At 33.9% G+C, this 21,158-nt stretch overlaps 1 protein-coding gene across 4 annotated transcripts in view; it reads left to right on the top strand.

Annotated features, from left to right (window-relative positions):
• The window catches only part of PPM1B (protein phosphatase, Mg2+/Mn2+ dependent 1B), a 91,417-nt gene extending 71,000 nt beyond the window's left edge, over positions 1 to 20,417 (top strand). Inside the window, exons 6-7 of one of the 4 annotated variants that reach the window (XM_046660462.1) lie at positions 15,525 to 15,569; positions 16,283 to 20,417. In XM_046660462.1, the coding sequence (XP_046516418.1) occupies positions 15,525 to 15,569 (45 nt within the window). In that variant the 3' untranslated portion in view covers positions 16,283 to 20,417. The other 3 variants (XM_046660464.1, XM_046660461.1, XM_046660465.1) reach the window with 3 other exon arrangements.
• The last annotated feature ends 741 nt before the right edge of the window (positions 20,418 to 21,158 follow it).

Here is a 21,158-nt window from a genome sequence, read left to right as displayed (position 1 = left end):
TTTCACATTACATTGTATGTGCAATCTTCTTTTTTATTTTATTTCGGTAGGCTTAATTAAACATAGTTGCTTTTACATTTTTATATCACAGTTTTAGGACTAGGTGAATACTAGTTTTTTTGTAAATTGTTTCTTATTTACTTTTTCACTTGTCAAAGCATTTTTATGGAGAAGACCTACACTATTTGAAAATGCGCTAACTTTAGTCACTGTTTTTTAAGGAACAGTTTGACATACAACTTCTTTTAGCTGGTGATCTTGATCATTTAAATGGCTCTTTAAAATTATATCATAGTCACTAAATTATACATGATCCTTGCAAATAACATCTAATTTATTAGATTTTTCATTAGTTATTGTTAATTGTATCTCAAATTTGAGAATTTTTATTCTAGAAATTGTTTTTAGCTGACAAGCAGGGCATAGGACTCCACAAAAAACAGTAAATATTTATACTAGCATTCTTTACTTTTTCTCCACTGTTTTAGCTAACTAGTCGTTTGAAGAATTTTGCTCATGGCAACTGCATTTTTAAAAAATTGCTGCAAATGAGTACTAGCTAGTTAAATTTTATTTTTTAAATGTGCTTAGATTTTTTCCCACCTTCTGTATGCTGTCTGCTTGATTTATCTGTATTCCTATGTCTTTTTTGGTGTAAGGCGGTATTTTATAATGAGAGATTTGATTCTTAAGCTGTGTTAGTCTAGATACAGTAAAACCTTAAGGAAAAAAACTGAGGGATAAGTCCTAAATTCTCTTCTCTGTAATTGCCTTAAGTTTATTTGCAGAATAATTTGAACTATCCAAATAATATAATTTTTTGTCCTATAATTTCATTAATCTTTCTATATCAAGGAAATACATTATAGATTTCAATATGAAATGATTTGTAGTCCAGTTATGTAATAATTTTAACCAATGTTTCTTTAGTAAGTGTCTATATATATGGAGCACTTACTGTGGAAAAACTGTTAATAACTATAATGTATTCAAAGGGACGTGGTTGTTAATGACAGCTGTACACAAATTTGAGCTCTGTCACTTACTAGCATTGTCACTCTGACAAATAACTGAAATCTTTCTGAGCCTTAGTTTCTTCACTTATAAAAATTAAAGTTGAAGTACCTATTACATAGGGTACCTGAGAGGATTAAATGAGATTGTGTATTAAAGTTCTCAGCACAAACATTAATTTTCCTTCCCTAGGTGGTAGGAAGATTCAGAAAGGAATATGAAATTATCTTTACCTCAGAGTTTACAGTCTAGCTGGAGAGACTTGTGAACAGTTGCAAGGTAGAATTAATTTCTGTAATAGATGTATAAACATGATGTGCTGTATGTGTGAGTTCAGGCAAAGAAAGTGCAGTGAAACAGTAGTTTCTTTTTCTGATACTAATGAAAATCTGTGAGAGAGTTTGAAAGAATCACATGAAGTGGCTGCGGAAGAGGTTTCACCCATCTATTGTCTGTCCAGCACAATAGGAAAATATAATTTGCTATAAGATAAAATGACTTTTAAATGTGGTCATTAGTTCAAGTTCTTTTCAGTTCAATGGCTCTATGATGCCACCCATTGTAAATCCATCCCTACTTGATTTACAGGTTTGGTTTTAATTTGCTTTTTAAAAAGCAGCTACCTACTTCTCCCCGCCTACCACTACTACAGCAGTTTCCAGAAACATAGATGATTACCGTACAATAAAGGTGTCAGAGAGTAAGAGGTGCTTTATCTGTTGAACCCACCAAAATTGACTCAGATACAACCAATTTAACAACCTTTGATCCAACGTATCAATAAGTTCAAGTTAAGTAGAGTTATACTCGTTAGCCCGTATTAGTGGTTCTCAACCTTGGCTGTATATCAGAATCATCTGTCAGGCTTTCAAAAAATAACCCTGACCCACTGCATCTGTATATCCTGGGATGAAACTTTGGCATCTATATAATCTTGAAAGGTGATTCTGATGGGAAACCAGGGTGGATAAGCACTTCTCTCTATGTGTAAGTCACCTGCCCACTTGAAGCACATTTTGTTTCAATGTCTAGAAGTTTGGTGTTTTTTTTTTTTTTTAATGAAAACGGAATTGTTGGTTTTGGGGGGCAGAGGTGGGTCTTAAGCCGTCCATTAAAAGCTCTTTGTGATATACTATCAAGTGGAAATTTCCTTTTGGAAAACTGATAAAGTTTGTGATGAGCGAGCACTTGCCTCGCTGTTCCATCGTAATCTTTCCTGAATAGATTTGAATGAGAAACTTTATTTAGGGAAACATGTTTATTGTGTGGAGAGAACACAATAAAATATGCTCTATGTTAAGATTTTTCTCATTTTCTTTCTCCTTTCCTTTCCTTCCAGGCATTTTACATGTAATATCCTAAAATGAACAGATACACAGACATATACATACACATAAAACATATGCTATACACAGTATCATCTCTTTCTTTTTGCCATGAGGGCACTTTTTTTTTTTAAGCATTCAAGTGCTCTCATTTTTCTAATAAATATTGCCATTTATTATGTGGTTATATTAGTGTTATCTTTGTTGCAGAATTATAGAGTAATGGTCTCCAAAGATAGTTAAGAGTTTGTGTCACATCATCTATGTCAGTAATCTTTTTTGTATTTTATTTTCCCATTTTATGATGAAAACTTCTAAACATGTAGAAGAATTGAAGTGATCATAGTGACACCTATATACCTTCTACCTAGATTCAACAGTTGTTAACATTTTACCGTATTTGCTTTATCTCTCTTTATACGTGTGTGTGTACACTTTTTAAAAATTTTTTTTGACGGAACCTTTGACAGCAAATTGCAGACATCATATTTACCTCTAAATCTTTTGGCATGCAGCTCTTAAGAATGAGGACATTTTTCTACATAACCATAATACTGTTACCCTACCTAAGAACATTAATAATAAATTTAATAGTATCATCTAATATCAAGTCCGAATTTTCCCAGTTGTCCCTAGAATGACTATTACAATTGTTATTTTGAACCATGGTCTAATCAGGTTATCAGTCAAGCAAATTCAGCGAGTCTATAATCAAGCCCCCTGTCTTTTTTTCCCCGCGACACTGAATATGAAGAGTCTGAACCAGGTTTTTATGGGATGTCCTACATTCTGGATCCTATGTTTATTTCCTCGTGGTGTCCTTTAAGTTGCTCCTCTATTCCCTGTTTTCCTGTAAATTAGGCATTAGGTTTGTTAGATTTATATTAAATGTTTTTGACAAGAACACAGGACATGGCTCTGTACTCCTTAATGTATCACCTCAGGAAGCACATAATGTAAGGTTGTCTTGCTTTTAGTCTGTCAGCATAACTGTGGTCAGCTTGAATGTTAGAGCTTGTTCTGCTAACAATATTGAGTAGCTACTATTGTAGAAACTTGTAGATTTTTCAAAATTTAATGAAATGTAAAAGGATTGAGTAGTTTACTATTCATATCTTATTATAGTGTTTAATGTTTTTATCTAGAGATATTTTAATTAAAATATTTAAAGACAAAAAGTAAATAAAATTTTTATCCACGAAAGCTTTAAAATTTTCCCCAAAATCCAGTTTAAATTTATATAGTTTTATATTTTGTATCTCCTCTCCTACCTATCATTCAGCAGAGATGATGAAGAAACTAATGATCTGATGGCCTGCTTTTCTGTTCTTTCCTATCGCTTTAAACACTAATTTTCTTTTGTACTAAATCGTTATAGCCAATTATTGTCTTTATAAGTTAGTTTTAGGAAATGCTTGTGTTTTTGTTGAATTCTAATAGAGTAAATTTCAGATTAAATTTCAAATGACAATGTGAAATAAGACAAACTAGTTAATGGTAATTTGCTAAAAATAACTTGAGGTATTTCAATTGGAAGTTTTTATTAATTGACACAAGTAAGACTTGATACTTGTTTAATGAAATGTTCTCATGCTTAGACTATATTCCTCATGGTAGAGAAATGAGTGTTTTACTGTGATATGTTATGAAATACATGTGATATCCTAGTTTGTCTACTGACACTGGGGTCTTGAATCTTAAAAAAAGGCCTCCGATGAAGCAGAGGAAAGTGGATCACAGGGGAAATTGGTGGAAGCTCTCAGGCAAATGAGAATTAATCATAGGGGAAACTACCGACAACTTCTGGAGGAGATGCTGACTAGTTACAGGCTAGCTAAAGTAGAGGGAGAAGAAAGCCCTGCTGAACCAGCTGCCACAGCTACTACTTCGAACAGTGATGCTGGAAGCCCAGTGACAATGCAGGAAAGCCATACTGAATCAAAAAGTGATCTTGCTGAATTAGACAGCTCTAATGAAGATGCAGGGACAAAGATGAGTGATGAAAAAATATGACTTTACTTTGTGGTAATATTTTTGTGATCTTTGATTTGATGGTTTTTACTTAGGAAGTGTAATGTATGCATTTATAATAACCGTTTTGTTAATTGAATCTTGGTAAACTAGTTTTACTATATTCATATAGCCTTGTTTTTTAAGAAGGCCTTTGCATACACCTTTATCAGATAGCTTAAAATTAACTATTTATAGTACTTTGAATTTAACAAAATGATATGTCATTTCATATTGTATGCCAGAAATGAGGCTACTAGTTATTAAAGTCAGTAGTTAAATTCATACTGGATAGGATTAGAGATTCCTGATTAGTGAGATTACATTATATTGTGGAAAAACTTGTTAATGTAGAATTATTACCGCTTCACATTATTTTACATATTAGCACACTCATAATTAGTTTTGTAATAAATTTATGTTTTCTTTAGTAATTTTAGTTCTTCAAAGAATGGCAGATGCTGACCTGTATTTTTCTTCAAGGATGATAATTTGTGTGTTCTTTGACTTGTTTATATTTTACATCTCTGTAGTTTTATTTTTAGAAGTTCTGAGATATTGGATGTGTGGTTATTTTTCCTTTCTCTGTATTCTTTATGAAACATAATTTTTGAAAAACCTATGTATTATTCATACAGCTTTGGTTTGTATATTCTGTATAGCATAACTACATACATCAAAATGTATGTCAACCAAGTGTTTAGAATGAAATTATAAGTGTTTAAGTCCAAATAAAGCATGTGATGTGGAATAATCTATGCATGTTGTACTTATTTTTAAGTTAATTTTTTTTAAACTACCAGGTTTGGTATCTCGGAAAAGTACCCATTAGAAATTCATTTGTATTTAGAAAACTTTTGGCTTGGCTTTTTTCATTTTAACTAAAAGGAAAAAATTTTGAGAAGTCTTGCTTATTCAAAGTAAATCTATTCTATTTATTATCCTCTTTTTGTGGTACAAAACATTAATCTTTGGACACACGTAGACATGTCAGAGAATTGCCATGATAAGCATATTAAAGATTGCAAGACTGTCAACTTTACTATAAGTATTCATCAGATATTAGTAAATTACAGAATGTTTTAAATAGTGGCAGTTGTGAGTTTTGTTTTTGTTAAAATGGGTTTTTTAAATGCAGATGACTATTAGTCACATGGGAAAATATTTTTTAAAACAATTGTGAATATAGAACATTAGCTTTTCTTCTTCATGTTTACATTTATCATGTGTCTAAAGTTACTTGAGGTACTGTGAGTTGAAACTTTGGCATCTTCGAATGTAGCTGATGTTTTGATCTATTTTTCCAATGCCAGAATATTTTTAAGTGGTTTGAGAAAGAGGAAGGCATTTGGTGGAGAGGGGAGAAAAAACCCAACCAGTTGTCTATCTATATTAGATAGATCCATGTGTGTGCACACAATATACAATACACACACTTCTCTGTAAAAGTACCTTTACAAACAAAGAAAGGAAGGTAATTTGTTCATTTAATTTTGTTTTCTTTGAAATTCAATCCAACCTGGAAGTGGTATAGGTAAATAATAATTATATTCTTCCTTTTCTCTTCCTGTAGGGTGCTGGAGATCTAGAAGACCCATGGTAGCCTTATAAACCTTCTAAAATGCTTTTGATTCTGAAAATTGGGGGAAAAAACTTTTAATCACAATTTTCTTCAATACAAGGGAAAAATATTCTTGTGGATTCCCAACGTTTTGTGATATGAGCAGAAAATCATTAGCATTTCCCATCATTTGTTCATATTTGTGTTTTCTGATAATTGCCACTTGTAGCATTGCCTGTACTACAGTATTTTTCGCCAACCTCAGGCATACTGGTTACACCTGTATTGAACTTTTGGCCCTAGAAACCAATGGAGTTATTTCACCACAAATAACAGATGTGCCTGAGGTGCATGGGAATATAGTTAGCTGTACTCTGAAGATACATTATGGTTTTTTGTTTTTGTTTTTGTTTTTTTAAACAAGACACACAACATATAAGCATGTAAGAGTAAAGAATTGTATGAGATGTTCCTTTTTCCAGTTCACCAAGTTGGAAGCCTTTTGCAGCTCTGTGGCTTGAAATTTCCTTTGAGCAATTTACTATAGGATATATATTTATTATTAATTGTTATTTAATTTTTTTCCAATTTTACCTGTATTACCAGACTAGGTTCTCCAATAATGTCCAAATTGTAATGTTGCCTGCTTCAAGATAAAGTGTATTTGGCAATAATATTATAAACCCTTACAAATTTTATGCATGTATCTACTACATCCTTTAACTCTCACTAGAAAATCTTTGAAACCAAATGGATTAATTTATGGCTATTTATAATTTGCTTTGACATCTCACTGCTGCAAATTTTTTTAAATGATGAGATTTGCCTTTATAATGTAAATTGTGATTTTTCTTTTACATGTGGGTTTCTATAGTTTTAATTTTTCAGCTTTTAAGATACAAGTTTTGTGTAATTTGGTAAAATTTTTAATTGTTTATGTTATTTTAAAAGCTCAGAATATCACATTGAAATGACTATAAATACATTTAAAATTATCTATTTTAGATCTAAGGAAATATTACAGAGATATTTTCATGGGTTCAGTAACCTTTCATTTTATAACATTGGGCACGGTACAGAGTGGCTGTCACATAAGGTACTTGAAGATTATTAGTTTAATTCTATTTTTACAATAACTTTGAGTTCTTGAATTCTTTTGAGTTTTGCATGTATCCAATTAATGCTGAACATGAAGAGTAAAATATTTATCTAAAAGAAGCTATGGGGTAGGAGAAGCAATGAATGTATCCATTTGTACATGGTTTACGTGTTGTGGATGCTCTGTAAACATTTTCCTATGTGTTTAAATTGTGTTTCAGCAGGATGTAATTGCCCTTGTGTGTAGTTAAAATGAGTCATCATCTGGTCCTGTGTGAAATGGAATTCATGGTATTTTCTGTAACATTTTCCTGAAGCTGTTTCTGGAGAGCCACACATTTGAATACAGACAGCTTTCCTGATCATTTGATTTATTGTGCACCTGATTTTTGGTCTAAAAGGAATTATTGCCACAATATATTTTATTTATTCTTTAGATTTTAGCCTTGTAAGTTAAAGTGCTTTACATGATGATGTTAAAAGCTCTTTGTCCCTTTACTGGGTTTGAGGGTTGTTAAAAGATAGGGAATGAAGAATGCAAAATGGTTTATTGTTTAAACTGTCCACTCTGATCCAACCCTGTACTGACAGCACCTTTCCAGTATGATGTTGTGATGTTTCATACAGTGCAGTGAACATAACCAACTTGTTACCTAAATAAAGAATTGAGAAAAACAGTGTGACATATTACTATTTGGTATGATTTTTAAAAATACAAGTCCAGTTTTGAATGTTACTTTAAACACTTTATATAGTTAGACTATTTATTGTGAAATTTCTTGTACAGAACCATGCAGGTGAATTGTAATTCCAAGGAGGAATTAACCAAACTGGATAGGACAATACTAATTACCCCTCCTCCACTCCAAAAACATTCTTTATACCACTTTAAAAAATCTTTTTCAAGAGGTTTAGTAGCCCTTGAAGTACAAATAACGTGTCAGTTAGCAAAAGAAAAACCTATATTCAAAGTTTACTAATCTGAATTCTCTAGTCCAGCTGTTCTCAAATATTTTGGTATCAGGATCCATTTATATTCTTAAAAAAATCAAAGATCCCAAAGAACTTTTGCTTTTTGGTTACATCTATTGAAATTTTATTGTATTAGAAATTAAAACCAAGAAATTTTACCTATTCATTAAAAGAATAAAACCATTACCTATTAACATAAATAGCATTGTTTTATGAAATAATTATTTTTTGAATCTGAAAAATTCAGTGTGAAAGGTGTCTCTGGTTTTCTTTTTTGTAAATCCTTTAATGTTGGGCTGGATTATCATATCTGCTTCTGCATTTGATCTTGTTGCAATTTGGCACTTTGACGTATATGAAGAAATATGGCCTCACACAAATATGTATTTAGAAAAGAATAATAGCTTCAGATAATTGTGAATATTCCTCTTTGATACATTATCAGAACGTCATAACTGGTAGTTTCCTGAAGGTTAGTTCCGATGCGGAATCTGAAACTTTATCAGTCAGTTTTGTACTCTGTTACGTTGCAGTCCGTTTGGTCTACCTTGTAGTTCGAATGGATCTACTTTTGCATGACTTTGTAACATTGCACATTGGTCATTTGGAAAATACAAGCTCATTGGATTATGCAGTTCTTTAGAATATAGACATGTTATTACGCAATGTTTAAAATTTTTTTTCTTGATGTAACTGATCTTATCAAAAGAGTCTTAAGTGTTGGGAAGCTGTCAAGCTCACAGTGATGGATACAGATTTTTCAAAATTCTAATTTTCACTTGAAAGGTGAAATTTTGTCATTGTCAACAAATATTGTCAGTTGTTTTCCTTAAGTGACAAGCTTACTTCATTTATTTTAGAGAAAATGTCGCTGAATAACTATAGTCTGTCAGTCATTCTTTCAAGTAAAAGTGGTGTTTTATGAAAAGTGGCTAGTTCAGCACATGTCTCAAATAATAGCATGAGAGACAGCCATCACACTTCACCATGCTGTGGAACCAGTACTTGCCATTTCACCAGAGAGGATATTAAAAAGATGTGCACTCTGGGATAGAGGTGTAATAAAATTAATTTTTTATTGCCTAATCAAGGACGGTGTTAACTGAAACTGGCTTTTCCTCCCTTTTTTCCCCTCTGTGAGTGCGGCAGTAAAGATACAATAACCACTAATTAGTTTGGTGCCCCATCTTGATTTGTGCTAAGGTGCCTGCAGTTTTACCCACCTTTTCTTTTGCTCAACTAGTGCACATGTCAAGATGTTGAAAAAGAATAAGTACTAGTAATGTTAAGAAAATAGTTTTGATTTTGTGGGCCTCTTTGAAAGGCTCTCTGGGACCCCTAGACTTTCAGAATGGCTGCCCCTGTCCTTGTGGACAGCTTTTTAGGGCGTTCATTTATTCCAGATATCACAGTATAATAGTAAAGGGATCTTAAGACATATAGCTCTGACATCAGATTTACTTAGTGGGAGATATGGGAGCTTGTGCTCACTGTTAGACTGAAACTGAGAAAGCAAGAGGAATAAGGTGGAATCTTTCACATTGTACTTTTTTCTCCCAGAAAATTTCTATGGTGTGTTTCAACTTGGGAAACTCATGATTTAAGGTTAAACATAACAATACAGTTTGTTTTTTGCATGGCATATATTCAGATCATTTTAATTTTTTAAAAATGTCCTCAATTACTATCGATTTGTGTTATTTCTTTGAAAGGTCTCACACTTCTATGCTGAATTTTTAAATTCATGTTTTAAATAAAATACTTTTACCATGACTGAGATGTCACGTCAGATTGGCCAGATAAAGACAAGACTTTTCTTTTTTAATGACAATTAAGTGGATCAGGGCTTTATGCTGAAGTTTTATTGTTAGGTTTTTCAGTTTTCTAAACATTGATCAGGGTTGGGGGGAGTTACCATGGAGGTGTAAGAAAAAGTAAAAGGCAGTCATAATTTCTGTCACATGTTTCTTTCCCAATTCTGAGGCTTGGTAATTATAATATTTGCTTAAGATATTCATTACTTGAGTTTTTGGTTTTAAATGTGTTTGGTAGCCAAAAGTGACAGCAACTGTGATATCTCTGTAAGTCCTTTCTTACGTCAGTTTTATTTTCAGATGTGTGGGATTCACTTGGGTTTTGATGATGTCTTTTGATAGTGCGATCAGGCTCTCGCCGACCAGCTAACTAAACCCTGAGTCCTCATAAGAAACTGTAGCAAAATTAAAAACATCTTAAAAGATGAAGTTTGCCAATATACAAGGCGTTAACATACCTATCTAAAAGCTTAGTTTCTTTGGTCTCCTTTATTACTTAATGTAGCAGATACTGAAACATCAAGTTGCATATTTTCTGATATTTATTTTTAAAATATCTCCTTTTGAAGGAGAAACAATCTAAACAAGAAATGTTTTCCAGCTTCTGCACCATAAGTTTATTAACCTGAGTACAGTTTATGACCAAGAGTCATCATTTCTTAATGCTGAATATAGAAATACTTTATGAGTTGCACTGTCATTGATAAAAATTGTAGTGAATTGGTCTTCCTATATGAAAATGAAGCTGCTGCCAGGCCCTTTGAGGTCCTTTATTTCTAGCCAGGCTTCAAAATGCCTTCTAATAACAAGGGAAGCAGTATCGGTTGGTGAGAAATGTTTCTATAATAGGATTAGCCCAGCATTTGAGCCAGAAATTAGAGCCTCAGTAGTTTATATTCCAAACTAAGCTACCTAAAATATTTGATGGCATGAGACCATACATAAATAATTATTTTGACATTATGCACCAAGTTTTTGTTTCCAAACAACAAATTAGTCATGTAGAAAACAAATTGTGTGTTTTCTAAAACCTTTGAAAGTACGCTATTGACTGTCAATATATGTTGCTTGAGTTAAACTGAGTTTTGATTTGGCTTCAGTTACTGAAATTAATCTGAAGATGTCCATTAAATTTCTTTTGCTAGCCAAATCTTATTCTTGTCTTGAGCTTAGATTGCATTTTTAAATGACATCTCAAATTCGCATTTCCTTTTCCTAATTGCCTTTATTTGTATTTAGAAATTAGTCTGGTTCAATAAGAGGGAGTATTTGATAAAGATTTTAGAACATGTTTTGGGTAGCTAAATAGTATTTAGTGAAAAATAATGGGTTTTTTTTTCACATATTAAACATTATAATGCACAACATGCAAAAAATCTGTTGTATCTGTAAGATAGTCAAATGCTAAGGTAGTAATCTTGACCAGAATTTAAGTTATGATTTCATCTCAAAGCAATTGTGAGAGTTACTTGCTTTTGCAAATAAATTCTTAGTGGGCATTATAACAATTCACATTGTCATTTTTTACACATTTTTTACAAGATTTTTTTTCTATTGAACTCTGGGAATTGTTCTGTGAGCCTTAGTGAAAATACTAAGCAAGTGTTTATTGCCCATTGTCTTGGTGACCTATGTATGTTATCTTGTGGTCTAGAAGTAAGACAGGGTAGCTGCTAATACAGAATAAGTTGCTTTTCAGGCAGCATCACCTCGCCACCAATACTCACTTGTTAGTTTTCCTGGCCATGGTAACTTCTCCCCCTTATTTTCAATTTTAGTTTTATTCTACCTGGCAAACACTTCTATTAACTGTGCACATCATTCCCCACTCAGACGTAGCCAGTAGCCATACTTGTCTAATTCAGGAGTGAGGGGGCCATAATCTGGGTGTTAGGAGGTTAGTTATTATTTCTTCTCTCTCTTAGCATTCACACTATAGCAGGGCACTAAAGAACCATAACTTTTATATATAGGTAGAATCAAAGGTTTGGGATTTTTTTTCCTTGACTAATAAACCCTAGTTTATAATATTGGCAACAGTGATTTCTTTAGTGATTAAATCTGTACAACAAATGTATTCTTTCCTTCTTCCCATTCAATATCCACCTGTAATGGAAATACCTGGGCATATATTTGAGGTGCAGAGGACTAGTACAATCCAAGAATTATTCTAATGTATGGATCTGATACCTCCTTTCCCTCTCCCGGATTGTTTGCACTTATTCTGAGCTGTGCACTAACTATGAAGAGGTGGTTTTGCTTCATTTCTATGTCTTTAAGACATGAGATTCATGAGATTTTGCTTATGAATAAGGTTTTTATAAGTAAATTGACAACAGTATAAGGTTTATTTTAAATATTTATATTTAATGTTCACTATTAAAGTTGATCTTAGGTAAGACTGGTTATAATTATTATGGCACTTTGACGCTATTGAAGCATACTCTTGAACTGAAAGCTACTGAATTTAATTATGTTCTTTACGAACCTGCAAAGCTTTTCATGAAGAGGTCACGTTTTAAAATTATGTATACCTAGAAATAAGCTAATAGTCTTAAGACTTCTCATGTAGTTCAAACTCTGTCTATAATGTTATAATTACCAGACGGAGTTAACCAGCGTACCAGCTGTCTACCTCAGAGCAGTTCTGGTTTTTTCTGTGTTGCCTATTGGGATTCCATCCAAGATTTCGTTTGACTAAAGGTTTTTTGACTTTGAAAAGTTTGAAAATCACTTGGCTCAGAGAGTGTGTATGTGAATAGGCAGATGAAACTAGAAAGTTACTCTTTTACAAGAAAAGAAACTTAGTAAGTTAACAGTGCTGAACTATGAGCCATATTGACAGGTTTTGTTTTGGTGATCTTCCCAAGTATCATGATTTAGTTATATTTAGGAGGTGGGGAAGGGGCAGTGGGCTTGGAACAAAAGTCAGACATCACCTGCCCTAGAGATCAGTCACCCAGCACCCCTCCCCTGCACTCCGCCTGCTGTGTTGAGTTCGTTTTGATTTTGCAGGGGGTATTGTGGGGAGGAAAGAGTGTTATTCCCAGCCTCAGGTTTCAGTTTATCTGCTCATGTTATTCCCTCTACATCCCCCTCTTCTATAAAACAAGCTAATGGTTAAACAAATTAAAAAAACAAACTGGTATAGTATTCCTTTGTGTGATTACACCATAAAGTATTTATCCATTTCCACACTGAGGGATGTTTAGATTATTTGCAACTTCTTACTGTTAAAAAACTGATGCAATGAACGTCTGGGCTTGTGTCCCTTGTGCACACATACTAGTGTTTCTCTAGTATTTGCCTAGAAATAAAATTACTGGGTTGTAGGGTGCGCATATCTTCAAGTTAATCTTTTAAACTGTAGTGAGGTACCACATTGATTCTGCTGACTGCTCTCCTTCCCCTACAAGGCTGGACCAGTAACAGTGCCCTGCCATGCTATGTTGGAGCCTGAGGCAAAAGGAAAATTCAGTAATAATGATTCTGTCTTTATTGCAAATTTTGATATTTTGGTCATGGTTTATGCATTAATTTTGATTCTTTTAAATGTTGCATTAAAATGTTTATCTTGATTACTGAATTTTTTGGCACCCCTTATATTTTGTCCCCAAGGCAAGTGTGCCTCACTTGCATCACCATAGTCCCAGTTGGTAAGTATGTAAATTCCTGGGCCTGATTTAAGGCAGATGTTACCAGAGGGGGATAACTCACCCTACTAGTATCCTTTAGCATAAAACAGTTTTCTCTGCAGCACGTAGTGAAATGGAGGAAGGCTGGGCTAAGAAGAAAATCCTGTGCTCCAGAAGTAGCTAACTGCTACTGGCTTTGTTCCTTAGGCAGTGAGCCATCTTTAAATGCTTTGAAAACTTAGTGCTGAGAGAATCCTCAAGGTCCAAAAGGATGTTGTTTTGTAGTAGAAGCTTAAAGCTCCAAAATTTATCCCAAAATGCACTTTTCATGTTTCCATATCTTTGAAGTTGAGAAACATCTTAGGTCAATGGTGTCTTACAGTTGCTGTTGGCTAGGCAGCTGTCATGGCATAGTTGCACCAATGTGGTCATAGCTATTCATATTTCACATAATTGGATTTTGTACACTGTTGGGACTACATGTATTAAGTTTAAATGCTGTTTAAAGTGTCTTCAAAATGATTACACTGATTTAACATAGAAGGAAAGTTACTGTGTAAGCAAAACAGAAATGACAAGATTTTTTTTAAAGTCTAAAAAACCTATTACAAAGGTATAAATCTTTTATTAAAGCATTGTTTCATAGTTTATTTGGCATTTTTTCTTAGTCACACATAATTATGACATTTTTTATGTCATATGACAATTTATACATGCATAGTATGTATAAAGTATGCATAGAGGGGCCGGCCCCGTGGCCGAGTCGTTAAGTTCACACACTCTGCTTCGGCAGCTCAGGGTTCGGATCCTGGGCGCGGACATGGCACCCCTCATTAGGCCATGTTGAGGCGGCATCCCACACACCACAACTAGCAGGACTCACAGTTAAAATATACAACTATGTACTGGGGGGATTTGGGGAGAAAAAAGCAGGAAAAAGAAACATTGGCAACAGTTGTTAGCTCAGGTGCCAATCTTTAAAAAAAAAAAAAAAGCATAGAAATAATACACATCAATTTAGGACAGTGGTTACTTTTTCAGAAGCATTGGGAAGTGAGATTTTTATTTTCTCTACCCTCAAAAATAAAAATATCAAAATGATAACATCTGTTACATATGGGTAGTAGGTAAGGGTGTATTATATTCTTTTCTGTAATTTTCTTATGTTTGAATTTTTTATAAAATTTTGAATGAAAGAATAAAATACAGAGACTAAATGAAGTGGCCCTGAATTGCCTTCCAGGAAGAGGGTACCAATTTATAATCCCAACAGTATACAAAAATGCCCTTGTTTTCTGCTTTCTCGCCAGTGTTGTACATTGCCAATCTCGTGGGTAAAATACTGTATGATATTTTCTTGATTTGATTCTCAATTATTTCATTACTAGTGAAGTTAAACATTTTTTTCTCATATTTTGGCTAATTATATGTCTTTTATTAAAGCCTGTTCACATGTTGCTTATTTTCTATTAACACATTTATCATTTTTCATATTGATTTGTGAGAGCTCTTTATATTTTTAGGAAATTAACCATTATTTTGTTACATGTCCCGAATTCCCCAGTTCACCACTTGCCTTTCAATACTCTTTGTTTGTTTAAATAAGAACGTTGAGGGATGGGACTAAGAACAAAGCACATCTAGCAATAATGAAATGGCTTAATTTTTTAAAAACTACAAGCTCAATAGCATGTGGATTCCCCCCTCCCCGCCTCAGATCCTATGTCATGCTACTCTGTTTCTGTGCTTTTTCTTACACAATAACATTTTGTTTCTGTGCCAGCTTTCCCTACAGACAGAATAGACTTTCTACTCACTATGATTGGAGAGGCTCTAGAGAGAGCTAAGATGCTCTGATCTGAAGAGTGTTGGATACCTCTTCTTGGTCAAAAATACTTGCTTTCACCCTTTCATATGGTGTTTTAAGTCAAAAATAGTGGAGTTTATTTTTTGTTTTACTTTTTAAAAAAATATTGAAGTAAAATTTGTATACAGTAAACTGCAAAGATCTTAGGTGTTTAATTTGATGAATTTTGAGAAGTGTCTTGGTTTTTTACATTCAAAAGTTTTAGAATTTTGTCATTTTCTTTAACAGTTTCCACCTTCAGTTGTATACATAGACAATCTTTTCACATTCTGAGTAAGTAAATATTTACATACCTTTTCTTTTATGACTTTGGCCTTTTTTATTATAAATATATAATATAAGTGGAACTTATTTTGGGTATTACTACAGGGCAAAAGTCTAATGTAATATTTTCAATTATCCCCTCACACCAGCTAATACATAAGCCAGTCTTTTCTCATTTATTTGAAAATGCCCTTTTACTATATATTTTTGTATGTGCTTGTATTTTTATGGGCATTCTGTTTCATTGCTTTGTATTGTGTATTAGTATGACATCTTCATTATCATAGTTTTATTATACGTTTTATTATCTGGTAGGGAAAGGGCTCCCTTATTAGTCTACATTAACAGAAATTGAATGTTTATTCTTCCAGACGAAGTTTTGAATAATTTGGCCAAGATTTCCCTGCTGAATAAAAATCCTGTTAATGTTGAATTGTTATATGTGTAGATTAATTTGGGGGTCATTGAACTCTTTAGCAGAGATGAGTTCCATTCTAGGAAAATTCTACATCTTTCTATTTATATAAATGAGTGTTTTTTAATGCCCCCAGTAAAGTTTTGTAGTTTTCTCCATATATGTTCTATATTTCTTAAGTTAATTCCTTATTATTTTATATTTATTACTGCTGTTATGAACTGTTTTTCCTCCAATATATTTTTAATTCATACTTTTTAGTAGGTAACTGACTGAATCACTTACAAAAAATCGTTTCAATTTCTAGCATTTCCACCAGATGGCAGTCTTGGGCACGTCCATTTGTAAACCCGCTGAGAGCTCTGGTGACAAGAAAGGCAGTGGCTGGCAGACCTTCCAAGTCCCTAAAAGTACAAGGACAAAAAGGTTTTTTCGTAACCCTGAAAGACAAATGAACCCAGCATTATGTAATTATAGTATTTATGCTGCTATTAACCTTTAATCTTACAGCCCCTTAGTGGAGGCAGAGAAGCACTGTCACTGTGCCCTTCAAAGTCATGCTTTTCTTTGTCTATATAATAAACACCTGTGGCTTCTTGGCAGTAATTTTGGTTTTATTCCAGGGACTCTCATGGTTAAAGGCAGGCTTTAATCTGTCATTATTGTTTCCTTTCTCCTGAAAGCACCATTTAAATCAGAAGTTACTGGATTTCTAAATGTTTGTGTAAGAGCATCTTGTGACCCTGGTTTTTAAGATGCCCAGATCTCTTCTGAAGTGAGCTGTGGTGTTTATAGTTAATGTAAAGCGAAGTAGGTTTGTAACTGGCTTGTTCTACATGAATACAAATCTCAATAACCCTCTTAAAGTAGACACTTTGCTTAATTTAGATGACTTCAAAGATACATGTTTAGAAATATAGAAGGTAGTGAATTTCTTTATCATAGAAGGAATCTACTCAAGTGTTCTCTCATAGATACTTTTCCCAGTGGCCACACAATAGTACTTTGGGACAATATCACATCACCTGGGTAGCTCCCCTCTTGTACCTTTTATTATAATTCCATTTGTGAATTTACTTTTGTATAATCAGGAAGCGGTAAATGGCTGTAACTGTGCACATTCCTTCTAAGAGATTATATTTCCACTCTGAGATTGAAAGGTACAAAAAATATGGTAAGAAAAAAGGGACACGTGTTTGGTCCTTGATCAGAAAGGTATACCAAGGTTAATTCTTGCTTTTCCAAAGAAAATTGATAAAAATATTCTAGGAGATAATATAGTAAAAATTTTGACAGTAAGTGATTTCCTTTAGAGAAAACCATGGAAAAGTTTCCTTTCGTTTTTTTGATCTCTGGATAATTCCATGATGTAGTTATGTGGAATAACGAATTTCTTTAGTGTGTTGCATGGATTTATTCATGTTTTGTATAATCTCTGAGAATGAAAGTTGAAATGGACTTCGGGAATCTTGGCAATATAGTAATTATGCCTAGAGCTTGCTTGTAGTGTACTGAGACACCTTTAACTGACAAAATTGTAATTGGTTAGAGTTAGGTTCACGCCACACATTGCTGGATAGTTAGGGGAAACCTAAATTGTATAAGTAAAACCATAAGTTAAATGCACCTGGAAGACTGACTATATAAAATTATCTTTGAAAAGGAAGAAGTTCCTTTCTAATAACCCATGTTTGTATTGGGGGGGTGTGGGTGTGGGTGTGTACACACACATATAAATACATATATATACAAATATAGATAGAATTTTTATATCTCTATTTTTATATATAATTTTTTTAGGGCTTTGGGCTTTTTCAGGGTGGGATATGTATGAATCTGCCAAATAAGACAGAATGATCCCTATTATAGTATAACAGTGTACTACACTATACTAGTGAAACGTCTTTCACCATCAAAAATTTACACGTCCGTGCTGATTGCTTTAACGCTAGTGGAAACTACATTTTCTAGACTGATTTCACATCAAAAAGCCACACACACATTTCAATTATATCTCAGTAAAACTGGGGGCCGGGGGAGCAACACACACACAAATGTTTGTCCCTTTGAGAGATAAAAGTGGCCAGTAAAGCAAACTGAATGGTTTGTAGTTTTTCATCCTCCAAAGTTTCAACATAGCCGTAGTTCTAAAGAATTGTCAGTTGTGTGTTCTTCAAAGATAGAGTAATAAATTGTATAGCTGAACAGATCTTTATACTTTTGGAATCTCAAAGTTGGAGAAAACCTGAATACCAGATGGTCCTTTAGCAGCCTCTAGTCTGACTCTTCGGGGACCAGAATCTACTTCCACCTTTGGGCAGCTCTGCCATCCTAGTTGGTTCTCTGTTTCTTCCCTTCATTTGTCTTATTAACTCCTGGGGCCAGACATTTAACTACCGTATTGTGATGACTCCCAGTATCTTCTCCTTCCTATCCCCAGTCAGTTCACTCATCATATATCGTGGCTTCAGTTGTCTTTACCATCCAAGACCCTTTTCTCCAAATGCTCTGGTTTTCTCTATCTTTCTTAAAGTATACGACCCAGAACTGAACATTTATAGGTAGCAAAACTGTCATGTCCCTTGTTCTAGTTAATATTCTTCTTCTGTATAACATCCAGATATTGGACTAGCTTTTCTGACACCCACATGATATTGTTGGAGTCCTTTGAGGTTTTTTCCTGCTGTTAAGCATTCTTTCCCCATCCTGCACTTGTGCAGTTGGTGTTTTGTTTAACCTAGTTTGCAGGACCTTCCTTTATTCTTATGAAGTTTTCTTGTGTTGGATTCATTAACCTATTGAGATGTTTTTGGATTCGTCCAAGATAGATTTGCTGTCTTTTTCTTTCTGATCACTCCAAAGTTTGATATGTAAATCTATATTGAATGAAACAAGTCTGAGGACAACAGCCTGTAGAAGGCCTCAGAAATTTCTCTTCAGCGTGATATGAATTGACCACTGACCGTATTAATCAACACCCTTTAGGTAAGAATTTCAGCGATTAACTGGTCCATCTATCTGCCCATTTGTCCCCAGAGTTATCTGTAAGGATATCATAGGATCTTACATTTCTTGCTGAAGTCTTGCATTTCCCTAATGTTAGTTGAGTAACTGCCCCAAAAGTTCATGAAGTTAAGTCAAATCTGCTGATTCAGAGTGAACTGTGTTCTTTCCTAAAGGCTTAAAAAACATTATCATTATAATAAGGGTCTATTCTAGGGCCTTTCCTGGGACCAGTATCAAATTTTCACCATCTTCTACCTCTTCCCAAAGTTGGAATGGCAGTCACCCTTTCTGACGTTGTGGCCAGTGCACTACTCCACACTTCTGTAATAACTTACAGTGGGCCACCCAGAAATATTCTTAGATTTTCAGTATATTTTGTTTTCAGCATAAAATAGGAAACGAAGTTCTTATTGGCCCTATCACTTCTATGTAAGTCAACTTATTTGAAATTTTCACTTTGACCCTATTCCTATAGGTACATGAAAATTTCTGGTGTTTATTTATGTTTATGGTGGTTTTTTGCATCATTTATGCATTTCTGAAATTCTGAACATTCTTGCATTCTTACATTTCTTCCTGTGCAAACTGTTAGTTTCTTGTTTTTGTTATTTTTTTTAGGTACATCTCCCTTTTTTATTCTGCATGTATGTGATTCTTCAGTAAACAAATATTTTAAAAAATAACCCAAATGCATTAAAAAAGTATTAAAACTACAGCTTGGCTGACAGCCTACGGCCAAGTGCAGCATGTAGACTGGAAAGAGCAAAACAGTGCCACATGCAGAAGGATGCTATTCACATCAAAGGCTGTGGGGACTTATCATATCACAAGTTTCCGGCAAGTAGCAGGAAAGTGTTCTTACTAAAAAAATTAGTATAGTTATATTGCAACAAATATCTGACAGGTGGAAGTAAAATGATTCCAGAAAGGAGTGCTTTGGGGAGAGTTTTTTAAATTGCCAAAGATGCCAAACGGGCTAGTGGCAGCCCTGGAGCCTTGTGTTTGCTCTGAGAAAGGAGACAATGTAGCTTCTCTCTTTACATTCTTCCCTATGTGTATTATATCCTCTTTCCCTTAAAAAATGGGAGAAGGCGGCACTTGGAGGAGTGTGGCAGGGGAATTGAGCCGCATGTCGGCAATCATAAAGGACCGGCTTTGAGTTTCTAGTCTGGAGTTCAGACTTCTTGGAAGGGCCTCTCTGTTACACACTCTGGATGCCCTTTTATCTCATTTTCTTGACTTTCTCAGTAACTAGGGCTCCAAGAATCGCAAGTAAGAAAGAAAGAATGGAAAGGAAGAGACTGCCCCAGGTGTAGACAGATTTGTAAATTTCTGCAGATATATGTATTATATATAATGTATATATAGATAGTATATTTTTTGCACATTTCTGTATGTATGCTCTGCTTAAATAAAAATTTATTTTTAAAAAAGAACCTTGATTGATGCAATAGACTTCACATGTATTTATTTATATTCATATGAAGTTTTTATTAATAGAACATATGAAAATAGTCGAATAGATGTGGTGGGTATTCTTTGCATAGTATGAACTAACATGCAGGTTACATGTCTCATGAAAACCCAGTTTCAGGGTAGTGGAGGAGAAAGGGGAACCTTAAAGAGATAAGCGGCATTTTAATCAGGGTAAGCTAAACTGCTGTAACAACCAACCAAACCTCTAATGGTTCAAGCAATAGAATTTTTTTCTTGCTCATGTATAGACCAGGATGGGTGTTCCAGGTAAGTGTGCTTCTCTCTTCTATGTGGTGATTCAAGTCTGAGATTTTTTCCATCTTGTAGCTGCATCATCACCCAGGGCCTTGTCATCTGTGTCCAAACAGCAGAAGGGGAAAGGGAGCAAGGAAAAGGTACCCCTGCTCCTGAAAAGTCTCACTAAATTTAAGGGGGATTGAAACCATACAAGGTGTATTCTCTGACCACAGTGGAATTAACCTAGAAATCAATAACAGAAAGATAAGAACAACACATTTTTAAATAGTCCATGTGCCAAAGAATAAATTACAAGAGAAATTAGAAAATATCTTGAACAGAATGAAAATGAAAATCACAACATACCAAAGTTTGTGGGCTGCAGTTAAGGTAATACTTTGAGAGAAATTTATAGCTTTAAACACTTATGTTAGAAAGAATGTAAGGTCTCAAATTAATTAACT

The sequence above is a fragment of the Equus quagga genome, chromosome 5, assembly GCF_021613505.1.
Source record: "Equus quagga isolate Etosha38 chromosome 5, UCLA_HA_Equagga_1.0, whole genome shotgun sequence".
Classification (NCBI taxonomy): Eukaryota; Metazoa; Chordata; class Mammalia; order Perissodactyla; family Equidae; genus Equus; species Equus quagga.
This window is presented reverse-complemented; position numbering and strand designations above follow the sequence as displayed.